The 13,369-nt window shown below is 38.8% G+C and overlaps 1 protein-coding gene across 26 annotated transcripts in view; it reads left to right on the top strand.

Moving 5' to 3' along the window:
- Nucleotides 1-13,369, top strand: part of RIMS2 (regulating synaptic membrane exocytosis 2) — a gene marked incomplete at its 5' end in the record, with an annotated part of 447,679 nt that overhangs the window by 367,047 nt on the left and 67,263 nt on the right. For 8 of the 26 annotated variants that reach the window (XM_082754461.1, XM_082754481.1, XM_082754472.1 and 5 more), the window contains one exon: nucleotides 12,643-12,815. The exons of the other annotated variants lie outside the window; for them this stretch is intronic. In XM_082754461.1, coding sequence (XP_082610587.1) covers nucleotides 12,643-12,815 — 173 coding nt within the window. The remainder of the gene's footprint in view (nucleotides 1-12,642; nucleotides 12,816-13,369) is intronic. 26 annotated transcript variants of the gene reach the window in all.

Raw genomic sequence — 13,369 nt, forward strand, 5'->3', positions numbered from 1 at the left:
CAAATTCTTGGATTTTACTCTTATAGCAATAAGTTAAATGCTCTTTTGCAAAAAGCAAATATTTCCCGGGGGGGGAAAAAATAAATTTATCTAACATATATATATATTTCAAAATGTGTATGAAAAAAAAATTCTATTAAAGCCATTTTCAATAGTGTAATTGTAGCCATCCTACTAATAATGACATTTAAAAATCATCTGGGTACTGTCCTGACCAATTTCTAACCAGACTAATCACTACAATTTATCTTAAATCCTTTTTTCCTTTTTATAATAGAAGACATTTTCTTCTCAGAACTGCTTTACATAGATCTGTGAATTGTTAAACTGTTAGTCTATTTTGTTTCAGAGTGGCTTTCTTTTCATAGTAAACTTAAATTATTTCTATTTACAGGTTTTTTTCCTCAATTTAAGCCATAAAGTTCCAGGATGCTATTGAACCGAGTAACAATTAATGTATAAAATTATATATATGTGTCTTGAGTTCATTTTCTGTGGTGTACTAAAACTGATGCTGATAATAGATGAGAAGATTTAGAGAAAAAAAAAAAAAAAAAAAAAAAATAATTGGGAAATATGTACTAAATATCTGGGTGCCTTAGTGACATTCAAAAATGCTGAATATAGGAAGTTAATAGAGTTGCTCTAATGGTCAGGGAGCCCAAGAAGTGAGGGTGATAGTCTGTAATAGTATATATCGCACCAGACAGCCGTTTGTGCTTCTTAATTCTGTGCCAGGCAGAACAGGCATGAAAAGGCTGTGATTCACATTTAGAAGATGACAAGAGTAGAGCCATTGCTCCAGCTCAGCCAGAAACATGTTTGCTGGATCAGTTTGCTAGGCTATTGACCTTGAAAAACCAAGGAGAACGTTGCATGCAGTAGGAATTGATAAGCCTGGAGTTCTAGTGCATAGAGCCTGCTTAAATGTGTAGGATTCAAACCGAGGAATCCTGCAGGAGGTGCTCCTGGGATGGCCACCTGTGAGCAGCTTTGGGTGGTTCAGTTGGGCATGCCTTAGGTCAAGGATTCAACCAGAGTTTGCTCTTACAATTTGTAATTCTTCACTAAAAGTGTTTTGACTATAATAACGAGGCATGTGAAGTGGTTTTATTACTGTGGATGTTTTATTTTGTCCAGCCTTTGTATTAGATGGGTTGGTTTTGTTTAATAGCAGCCCCAGAGAAGTCATGGGTAATTTTGCCAGTTTATCAACCATTGTCCAAACAACACATTTTGTGTTTGATGATTTTTTGCCATCTATTATGCAAGAAAAAAGCTTTAAGTCTCTATCAGATTTTGCCCAAGGCATTGCATTTTTTCATCCTTTTTCTTGAGTATCTTAAATCCATAATTTCTCACAGTTAGTTTTACTAACTATAACTGTGTCTTCAAACATCCCTAGTGCAAGTAGTATAGGTAAAGAACTTTGATGGATATTTAACACAGCACTGTTTTTCCATCAAAGCTCAATAATTGAGCTAATCAAAGTTAGATTAGCACCTTGGAGGCTCAGTGTAGGGATATATTTTGTTTGTAAAGCTTTAATGCCTTCAGCAACATTTTTAGTGAAAAGGTTACTAAACCATGAAATTATCTCTGTAACCATTCTAACCTATGTTATTTCTGATTTTTATTTGGAAGTAGAGTCTTGCTTACGGGAGTTAGTATTGGTTTAGTGTTAGGCAATAGAATAATTTTTTTAGTAATAAATAAGAAAGGATGTTATCCTGCTCCTACAGATTGAAGTCATTAGTTTACCAGTGATTTCACTGACAGTCTGGAATCAGTGAATAATAACAAGGAATAAAAAGGAAAAAAAAAAAAAAAAGTTCTGAAAATTCAAGCCCTGAACAGGGTAATGATGTACCCAAAATCTGTTCATTTTTGCAATACAAACTGTAAAATAGTTAAATTGTTGCAGTAAACTTATTTTACTAGTAGTGCTCATGAAATTTAAAATAACATTACATAAACTTAAATTAAAGTCTGCATAAACAGAACTTTCTCTTTTCCCCCAGAAGAACATCTTGTCCTAAATCTTTGTCTTGAATATATACATTTTCATCTAATAACCTTAAGTATCATAGCTGAAAAGAAGTTTGGAATTTGTTTTTCTTCCAGAGTCAGTTTATGTTGAGAAAAACAATCATCTGTCATACAGCCAAACACAATTTTGTCATGCAGTTCAACTTCTGTTATAACAGCAAAAATTATCTGGTGTATCTTTTGCCTTCAACCTATGTCACATCTTTAAAAGAATTTATATTAGTTTCCTTACATACGGTATCTGAGATCCATTAAATTTTGCACAACCAGGATGCATCACTCTGTTTCTTTTCTCTCTAGAGTGACAGATAACGTCAGATGAAAAACAAGTCTGATGATTTGCATACTTCTGCAGTTTAATCTGAAGCAAGTAGCTAATTATTAGTATTTGCATGTTACTTACTTTGAATATGATTTTCTAAAAACAAAATTGAAAACACTGACAGTTTTCTGAATCCAAGAGAAGATAACGTCAATTCATTGCTGATAAACAGGTTGACTTTTAGTTTCAAGAATTGCAAAGAAGTAGCTTGGGTGTTTTTTAGGAGGCATTGTTAGAAATGTTATCTTGCCTACTTCTAAACTGGTTTCCAGACACATAAATTTAGAAATGCCATGTTAATGCTATGCCAAGGAAACATCTGTAAAATGAAAACTTTCAAGGTTCTTTAAATTCTTAGACATTAAACATCAGAAATGTTCACAGAAGTTCTTGACCCTAAGAATGGTTCCAACATAGGTAACTGTCTCGTGAAATTACCTAAATTCGTTGCACAGTTTCATTTGATTTTTTTTTCTTTGTTTTCCTGAAATGTTACATATGAGTATCTTGCTGTTAAAGTGTTTTATGTGGTGAAGTTGAAGTTGTAATTAATGGTAATTGGCATTAAGTATTTTCTATAAAAGAGAATTCAAATTGGCCTTATAAGCAAAGAGCAAAAGGATTATAAAATTTGTGAAGTGATATGAAAGACGTGATACTTTTTTAAAAAATTAATTTATTCATTTTTTTTTCTCTCTCTTTGAGAAATGAAGGATAATGACAAAGAGAAAAAGAGAGTTCATTTTTTCAATTTCCCAGGAGCAGACTGCATGCTTAGGATCTCCCTGCAGCTTTTATTCCCTGGTTTCCCAAAATGACAGGAGTAAAGGTGCTGAGGAAATACATTTTAGGGAAAAGTAATGTTTTCTAAGTAGTTTAACTTACCTATGGAGGGATAAGGAGATGGTGCTATCTACATCTTGCAGATTTGTTTCCCCTTTAGATAAACACAAATCAGCAGAAAATGTGTACACAAATTATTAGCTAAGCTTATGTATTTATTATTGGACTTGAATTTTTCAAAGCATATTCTGAGAATCAGTGAAAACAAGAGATAAAGAAAAATGTTATGGGACTTTCCCTCAAATCATACTTGATTTTGAAGGCTACCCTCTTTGATTTCTGTGGATTTAACAACTTATAAAGACAAGTCGTACAAAGATGTATTTATATCCTGTTCTTGAGCAATTTTGTAACTCATGATCCTCAGGCACTTCTGCTTACAGGAATAAGCACTCACCAGATGGCCCATGTGTCAATCCAGATGTTTCCTTCGGCATGAATTCCTTTAGTGGTGCTGTGTCCCAGGACAGATTTCGTGAAAGTCATATTTAAATATTACATAGAGAAGGTACTATTAAGGGAGCAACTTCATACTCTTTTTCTCAAACAACGAGATTTGTTGAAATACATAGCAAGCTTTTGGGTTAAAATAAACAAAGGTGGTTGCTTTTCCGTATTTTTGTTTTTATGAGAGGCACAAGGACAAAAAAAAAACACCACCAAATAATGGAAATGTAGTTTATAATCCAGGTTAAGTGACAACTCTTTAAAATGAATGTTGTTTGACTTCATAGCTTGATCTTGCACAGTAACATCTTGAAGAAGCCCAAGTTAGGTAGAACACCCGGAGATCTGAGCTTTTCTTAAACAAAACAGAAATCCTGCCCTGTTACCATCCTTAAAAATTAAATTGCTGTCTGAATGGCAGGACTGTATGAAGTGGAAGAGATTTTGAGTGCAGTGATAACAAAAACGACAAATGAACCACTTGAGGAACAGAAGCAAATACAGGAAGGACACTTTGATTCTGTTTATCCCATGTAAGTAGGATTCACTGGAGTTAGAAGACCAGAAAGGACCAGAAACATAATTAGGAGTCATCTCTAAAATTAAGCCCACTGAACAAGTGAGTTACCTGTAGCCAGGCTTGCCAGTTTGTCCTAACAAATGTGCTGGAGTTCAGCAGGAGATAAAAAGTGTAGGAAATATTGTTAGATGGAATTGGACAGTAGATTGTGAAGCCATGGATGAGCCTATGGTTGATCTGATGATCTGGAATCATCAGATCTTGTGACAAGGTGAAGTCCATACTCAGGACACACAAGATTTTCTATTGACTCCCATTTATATGGGAATATAAATATAAATACGTCTGTTTCACCCTAACTGTATGCTATACCTGGATCTCTCTTCTGTTTCATTTAACAGCGAGGACCATGAAAAAGATCATCTTCCTTTAATATTCAGACTATGAAAACTCTTCTTAAATCTCAGTTACCTTTCTTGATAGATAATAGAAATAAGTTGTCTTATTTTTTTAAAGTAGATATCTAGTTATAGAGTACATCAGGCATGCTACCCAAGGATGCAGACCAGTGGTGGTAAACGCTTGTTATTATGACTTGTTATATCATTGAGTCCTGTTCCAATAATTTGATGATTTGGAGTTGAAGTGCTCTCTGAATTGTATCATTAAGGTAGCTTTTGATGAGATACCTTCTTGGCCATTATAAACCTTAGATTTTCATTGCAGTCTTGGATTGCCATTTGAGTTTTTAGAGTTGATGCGTTGAAGTGTTGCTGTGTTGTTTTACTTACCTTTTATTTTATTTTAAACACTTTTTTTTTTTTTTTTTTTTTTTTACATGTTGTATTTTTCATTGGTAGGATGGGATTTTGAACAGCGTCTTTCTAATTATGTGGTAACTTTGTATATCCCAGCAGAAAGTTGATAGTGCCTTCTCCTTTCAAAATTAGTAAAATTTGGTCCTGACTTAATGTAAGATTAAGTAAGAACAGTTAGTTCCCTAGACTGGATGAAGCTATCTTTGTGAATGAACTCTGCATCAATAACATCTTGATTTTGGAGCAGATATCAGTGCAGTTGAAACTAGAGGTTGTCTAGATCTTCCTAACATCAGATTGTATGAAATAGAACAGAAGAATGATAGACTGATTATTTTTTTGAAACTGACTGCAGCAACAGATCTTTTGTTGACAGAAAAACTTGCAGGTAAATTAATTCTTAAGCTCCTTTAGGGACCCAAATGCTTCTTAAGAGCTGTCTCACTGCTTTTTACTGTACTGAATATTTGCAGGTCCTGAAGTTCCCCTCACAGTAATCCCAGAACATTTACTATTGTTCTGCTTTATTTATTTTATATTGTACACTTAGGGAATTCTTTAAAAATACACCATAAATCAGAATATGTGAAGCAGACAATTTTTTTTTTTTTGTCTTTTGCTTTGGTTTGCCTCCAGATTACCCCTCTCTTGATTTTCAGTTCTCCTTATACAGTGGCCTAGACAGTAGTAGACTAGTGGCTTCTGTGTTACTGCTGCCCTTGCAGTTTCTTCTTCAGCCCCAGGGTCATCTTGACCCCTACAATGACAGAGAAATTTGGGTTGGAGGGGACATGAGGAGCTGTCTTGTCCAGCCTCTGGCTCAAGACAGTCAAAGGAGAACAGTCCAGGTTGCTCAGGTCTTTTTTCAGACAGGTCTTGTAAACGTTCAAGGATGAAGACTGCACTACCTTTCTGTTCAACCTGATCCACTGCTTCACTGCCACAATAGTAAAACTGTCTGTCTTTGTATCAGTCGACACCACAGTGAATAGCTTGGCTCTGTCTTTCTGACATCCTCCCTGTATGTCCTGGCAGGCTGCTGCTAGATTCTCCCAAATCTGCCCTCCTGCAGGCAGAACGAGCCCAGCTCCCTCTCACCACCCCAGGCTCTCCTCACTGGGCAAGAGCTCCAGCCCCAGCCATCTCATGGTCCTCTGCTAAACTCGCTCCAGTGGATGATTATGGAACCCTCAAGGTCGGAGAATGCCTTCCAGGATCATCAAGTCCAACCATCAACCTGACCTACCATGTCCCATCACTAAGCCATGCCCCTTAGTCCCATGTCCCCATGGCTCTTAAATACCTCCAGGGGTGGAGACTCCCCCACTTCCCTGAGCAGCCTGTTCAAATTCTTGATCACCTTTTCCATAAAGAAATTCTTCCTAATGTGCACTCTAAACCTCCCCTTGCACAACTTGATACTGTTATTGATGTCTTTCTTATAAACGGCCTCCCAATAATGAATGCAGTATCCTAAATGTGGTCTAATGTGTACTGAGTATATGGCAATCCCCTTGATCTACTGATTATGCATAGGTTATGTTCCGGTTAATACAGCCCAGGCTACCTTTCTTTGCTGTTATGGCCTGCTGCTGGCTTGCTTTGGATGTTTTTCATTGCTCAGTTTTCATTTACTGATTTGGCAGTAGGATGTGGTTTGCAACATGGCTTAGCCCCTGTAGTGAAATCAACTTACCGAGATTTTTAGGTTTCTAGGTTTTAGGACCTCCTTATTAAGAGTGTATACATGAGCATCAGTTAGTGAAATAAGTAAATGGATGGTACCAAACCACTGAGGAAAATTTTGAGGTACTACTTTTCCATGTTAGATAGAAATATAGACGTTCTTTTTTTATCATTACATTTCAGTTAGTGGCCTAACTTCACTGAAAGGAAGTTAGGATGGTTTAGGAGGTGAGATCTGTAAATCTGGTTACAGCCAAATCTTTTTATTAAAGGTAGAAGTAGACTGAAATGCTCTCAATAATGGGGAAAATACGTTGAATGAGGAATGAGGCACAAGAAACTATAGCTCAGTGCCTCCCCAGGGGGCCCCAGTACGTCCTCCTAGGCCTGCTGGTTCAGGCACCGTTCTGCTCATGAGAAGCGAGACCACGTGCAGCTCTCTCTTTCACGCTACATCAAGACAACAATGCCAAGAGAGGCACAGCAGGGCCAGGGGACCACAGGGTGCCCAGCGCGAAGCAAGAAATGGCTGAAGGGGAGGCAGGGTGGGAACAGGGCCAGAAATGTAGGGCTGGGGAAGCAGCATTCAAAAATGGGCAATGGAAAGAAGGCAGGAAGGACAGGACCCAGGGCTGAAAGGCAGAAGTTGGGATCGGCAGCCAGGCATGGGTCAGAGCTAGAGCTGGTTGCAGCTCCACATTGAGAAGGCCAGGGCCACTGCTGCACTTACCGTGTGCCGAATGTTGGGACAGTGCAGGAACTGAACTCCCTGGTCAGTCTTTTAGCCTCCCGAGGGACTGAGGGCTGCTGTGTGCAGCTGCTGGCTCCAGGAGGGCTGGCGGATGCTAACAGGGCTAGCTGTGCTGTGCTCTGCCTTGATGGAGCCTGGCGGACTGACAGATGGAAGCAGTGGTTACTGGGGTGGCTAAGGATGAACTAATTACACGCGAGGGCAGCTTCAGCACAGCCTTCATCTCAGGTTTGTTCATATGCGAGATACACATAAACTTACTTTCTCACTGCATGTTAATTTGTAAATTTTGTGAAAATTATTTTAGAGCCTCTTACATAAATGTAATGTTACATTTATAAGTGTTCGGTTTTGTTTCTAATGGAATACTTCATTAAGCAGCCATCAGCAAAGGACGTTAAAACAATGTAACAACATTCCTTCAAATGAAGGATGGCAACTAACATTTGCAGTGCCTTTTGGAGCTACAAACTTGAGCCAGAAGCTCCAGTTAGAATTACAGAACATTTCATACAATTGCTGTGCTCTGGCTGCTCCAAAGCTTTTGTCAGCAAGGCAAGGGACTATTGAAACAGTCCAGAGCGGTTCTTTAGTCTGTTGTGGTAGCACAATGGGCAATTGTCTGAGACAGCTTCCCAACATTTTGATCAGTAGAAACATTGACCAGATTTATATGTCCCTATGTAAATGCTAGCAAATAAAAACTGATGAGTAGATTAAAAAATAAATAAATTATAGAATAGAAAGATGGTTGGAAATCTTTGAGAATTTCAATTGCCTGGAAACTGCATAACTGTATAGTCTTTAATGGAAGACTGGTAACAATAGATTAAAGTAACATGAAACAATTACAAACTCCCTTTGAATTAGAAGTTCCAAATTTTTTTTCTTTCGAGTACGAGAGCAGTTGTAGCTCCGTATGGCCGGTTAGTCACATACTGGCAGTTCACAGAGAGGTCGAAAGGCTGGCAGAGGTGGCTGTGTTGGGAAAGAGAGCAGGTATTTGTTTTTCAGCTGTAATAATCTTGAATTCATCTCTGCAGGAAAATAATCTATTGCAGTTGCAAAGTATTGGCACAAGCACCAAACTTTCACTTTGTTATTTGTTCCAACCAATGATTTTATTACTGCAGAGGGAAAGGTTTTAAGGAACTTTAAAACTTGTTTGGTAGAATTTGTTACCATGAAATTTATCCATTTCTTCAATGCAGTAAAATAGGACAAAATCATCTTATTTTTAAAAACACCAAAGTGACTTTACATCAAGCCCTCTGCTTGCAGAGAGCCTGGGACACCTAGAAGAGGCCGGGAACTTTTTCTGTGTTATGCATCTGAGTCTGGAATCCTGGCTATACTATATGACAATCAATTGGGTTGAAAATGAAAATTTCACCTTATTGAAATAAGAGACATATATTTCCAGCATGGGAAAAGTCAGGAGATAGGTTTCCTACAGCAATGGCTGTTAACAAAATAAAAATAAAGAAGTGGTATTTAATTAGCCTTCACAGTAGCCAGGTATGCTTCACCATAGACCAGCCCATATGGTCCGAATCAGGGGAGCGCATGAGGTTCCCTTGCTGTCCCCATGCCCATATTTCCTTCTGAGGGAACCAGAGGCACGGAGGGCAGTTGTTGGATCTGTTGACACAAACTCAGGTCCTGCTGCAGCCAGCAGCCAGCTGTGGGGACGGCAGTGACCCTGCAGGGTGCTGCAGCACATGGCGTAGGGACAGCAGGGGGGCGGGATGCGAAATGGTGGCACTGTTTCAGATGCAGTGGGTGGATGGCACTTGGTTAATGATGAATGGCTTTTCCAGCCTAACATTTGATCTTGTACAGTTGGTGACATATAGCAAAAAAAAAAAAAAAATAAATAAAAAAATGAGACTCAAAAAATTGAGACTCTTGGGAATAAAAGCAAGGAACTATATGAAATGCATGAAGATGTAAAGCCTTTGGGCAACTTTGGCCACACAAAAACTGAAGAAAGAATTGTGCAAAGTTGTGCAAAAAGAGTTGTATTTTACAGTCAATATACACAACATGAAACTTGATACTTTATAAAAAACAATATTCACACAACATAAATGCCATTTTGCTTTTGAGGCAGAGAGCAAAGTAGCATTTTGGAAACTGCTTTATATTAAGTTGCAATTTCAGAAACAAATATAAAACTAAAATACCAGCATGGCTTCTGTCAGACAAGCAATGTGTTTCCTTTTGTCTTCTGTGCTGCACTTTCTGAAACATTAACATGCAATGCATTGAAATTATAATCTGCTTCCTGGACAAAATTAAGTTAGATATAAGGTCAAAAGTAGACTGTGGGGGATAGGGACCAGCAGGATAAAGAGCAATTTGGAACCGAGTTTATGGATGAGTTGGAGATATCTGGTCTTTTAATGAGGTATCCAACAAGACAGACAATTCAGTTTCACTATGTAGATGTTACTTTGGTAGGCAGTTAACAGATGTGCGACTGTAACTAAGACAACATGTAAATGTTTAGCAGGGCTTTTAAATATAAATACTTAAAATATTAATTCATGCATATTTAATGAAAATAATACATTCCAAAATTTCAAATCTAAAGCATCCTGAAATGGTAAGGGCCTAATAATATTTCTGTGCCCTCTGACCCAATCTAAAATATTTGGTGGGAAGTACCCTTACATACAACAGGGAAAAGAGAAGCAAGGCAATGACCTGATAATTGTGTTTCCCCTTACATTTCCAGAATTACGTGCTTTCAGCTTACTTTTGTTACCATAGCGATTCTTCAATGTATATCACTAGGTTATTACTGCTGTGCTAGCATTTTAAAAAATAAAAATACAATAAGGTTGTTTTATTTGTCAAGATGTTTGATTTGTTATATCCAATGTTTCTACCAACAATGTGTTTTTAAGAATTGAGGTTCTACAGGTGAGGAAATGAAGCAGCCAAAATCAAACCTGTGGGTTTTTGAGCCTGTTAGGGTGCTGCAACATGACTCTTCAGATTGACATTGTGCGGTTTGGGTACCGTTTGAGGCTCTGTGTCACTTACACATATTTAATTTAGAAGGGCTCATTTCCACTGTCTGCCTGGCAAGCTCAGTGTGGGATCTGCAGGCCGAGCTCCGTCTTTCTGTGAACCACCACAAGTAATTATCTATCCCCTAATTAGAATGTAATTAATGATTCCATGAATGATTTACACCCGACACTACAGTCTATCCTGTTTCCCCAAAGAGTAGCCACATGAGGACTGTAGTGCCAGCGGCGTGTCTGGCCACCATGAGGGCAAACACCGTGGCCACGTGTCGGCTCTGGTGGGAACCAGCACTGGCTCCAGCAAGTACGACTGCTCAGGAGCCAAGACAAGTGCTGAAGGCCTTAAGGCAGCTCTGTGGTGCCTTTTCCTTAGAGCCTGGTGGTAGCCCAGGCTGGACTTGCCAGTGTTGGTAGTTTCAGGCTAAATCAACGCAAACCTTTCAGCACAACTACACTCATACCTCTGCCTTCTCCTAGGGAGAGTTATGGGAACGGGGCATGCAGGACTCAATAAAAACCGTCAATAAATATTACACCATTTAGAGGTTGTGACCACAGAGATCCCCTGTGAGTTTGTGGCTGGCTAAGTGCACTCCCACACTTAAAGGCTGGGGGTGTACGCTTAAAAGGAGGGAGGTGAATGAACACAAATACTGGAAATCAGTATAGATCAGGAAGCCAGCTGCAACATTTACATCCACTTTAGGTAAATGTGTAGCCCAGGTTGCCCTTGGTCACTGTCTTGGTGTACAGTGTAACCTGCTTGGGCATTTTCTCTTGTCTTTATTTTATTTCCTGTCTTAAAAGTTACAAGATAACTCATGATTTCTAAGTGTAATATCCACGTATGATAAATAGGCACTCAAATGCTGTTCTGAAACACTACTAACACACTGTGCATTCTTTCAGGATACTTCCCAGTGTTGCTTATTCGTGGCAAGAGAGCAGAAACAAACAGTCTGTGTACTTCATGAAGGGCATTTATTTTAAAACTGTAAAAAAGGGCTTGGGTCCAGTGTTGCTACCCCTGAGAGTTCCACAAGCCTCTCTGCAGATAGGATTTAAAGAAATCAATGGGAGAAAACAATCTCTGCAGTTCTTTACATCTTCCATGCTGTCTTCTTTTGAAGTCGGCCGAACAATTACCTTGTGGTGGTCATTGACATTCTGTCCTGCAGTACTGTTTTCCTGAAAAGGTTATCAATAGGAACCCATCAGATTGCTGTGTACACAGATATGTCAGTTATATGAAGAGGAGAATGAAAAATCTCTTTCTGTTACTTATTCTATATCACATAGTGCAATGCAGAGTGGCACAGACTTAGCATTTATTTAGAGCTAACTGGTGTAACAAGAACAAAGAACCATAATATTTTGTTCAGATCTAACTTGAATACCTTTACACAGCTCTGCTTAACATTACGTAGGCTTACTGCTGATGGTCAGTCACCTGCCAGTTGTGTTGAGATTATACAGTCAGTGAGCATTATTGTCATTCCTGAATTTCTGAGGCATTTGAACATGATCAGTACAAGTCATCTCTAGTCCCTTCCCCGTGTTCTCACATCCGTTTGGATTTCTCAGCCCAGCAGTTCAGAAGGTTGTGTGTTTTGTTTGAAGAGCTACAGCAACACGTTGTCTTTTAGTTTGATAATCTCATCTATTTAATTTAAATTAAAGGGTGTGTTATGATTTGTCAACCAGAAGTTCTCGTAAACAGGCTAGGCCCCAAAAGAGATGCACTTTGTGTAGACAGCATGAAGTGTGTTCTGTCTCCTGGTCAATCTTTCATGAGCTCAGCAGTTGTGGGCATGTCACTAAGTCCTTCTGCCTTGCTTTTGTGCACTGGAGAAACAGTGGTGAGAGTATGCTGCAATGGGTTAGATGTCTTTGCTCAGGTTTGTGAAACCTTTGGGAGCGCTAGACCTTTTGTAAAAGTTACTTTCTGGATGAAACCAAGGAGCTAATTCCTTTTGGATATCAAAGCAGGATAAAAGTAATGTGAACCAAGACATAATTTGTATTCTCTATTAGTTAAAATCTTCCCTATAAAAATTCAGGTAGTCTGGTGACACAGGCAGTTTAGATACCATCAGGGACCAGCTCCATAGCTGATGTGCGGTAGTGCCGCTGACAACATCTCTGTCTTTCTCCCTTTCCTCTTACAGTATCGGTCGGGACGGGATCCTCAGCGGGGCTCTGACAATGTTTCCAATAAGTCCTCAGACAGCGACGTCAGCGATGTCTCGGCTGTGTCTCGGACAAGCAGCGCTTCTCGTTTCAGCAGCACGAGTTACATGTCTGTCCAGTCAGAGCGGCCAAGGGGAAACAAGAAAATAAGGTGAGCACAAGGAGCTATGGTGCCTACCATAGCTGTGTGATTTAAGTAACTGAGTACTTTTCAATATTTGTATTTGAAAAGATTATTTTGCCTCAGTTGGAATTTGCAGGGAATTTGCAAGAAACTGGTTTAAATGTCTTCATCTTTTAATGCTTTTTGAATTCTTTATGGTATTTGTTTTTAGCAAAGTTTTGATGTCTTGAGTTATGCTAGAATACACTACAGCAACAAACGTGTTGTCAGCAGGCATTAGACACGCTTACATTTGCACTTTCTGAAAACAGTTTTGTAAAATACTTAACACAGCTGAAAAGACAGTCGAACTCAAATTTTGTGCTGCCTATGTCAAAGGCATCTTAATTTACTTTTTAAACTAGAGCTGCTGAACTGTTACAGAAGTCTTAGATAATACTAATGCAGACCCTGGTCCCGTTCAACTGTAGGCATACCTCTGCTGAATTAGTCTTCAGCGAGATGTGCACAGTGTATCTGTGAGCAAAACGCAGCATCTCCTTTGCCTGCACCCTGTGCACAGTCAGTGGAGATTCCACTGT

The sequence above is a fragment of the Aythya marila genome (assembly GCF_965140915.1).
Source record: "Aythya marila genome assembly, chromosome: 2".
In the NCBI taxonomy this organism is placed as follows: Eukaryota; Metazoa; Chordata; class Aves; order Anseriformes; family Anatidae; genus Aythya; species Aythya marila.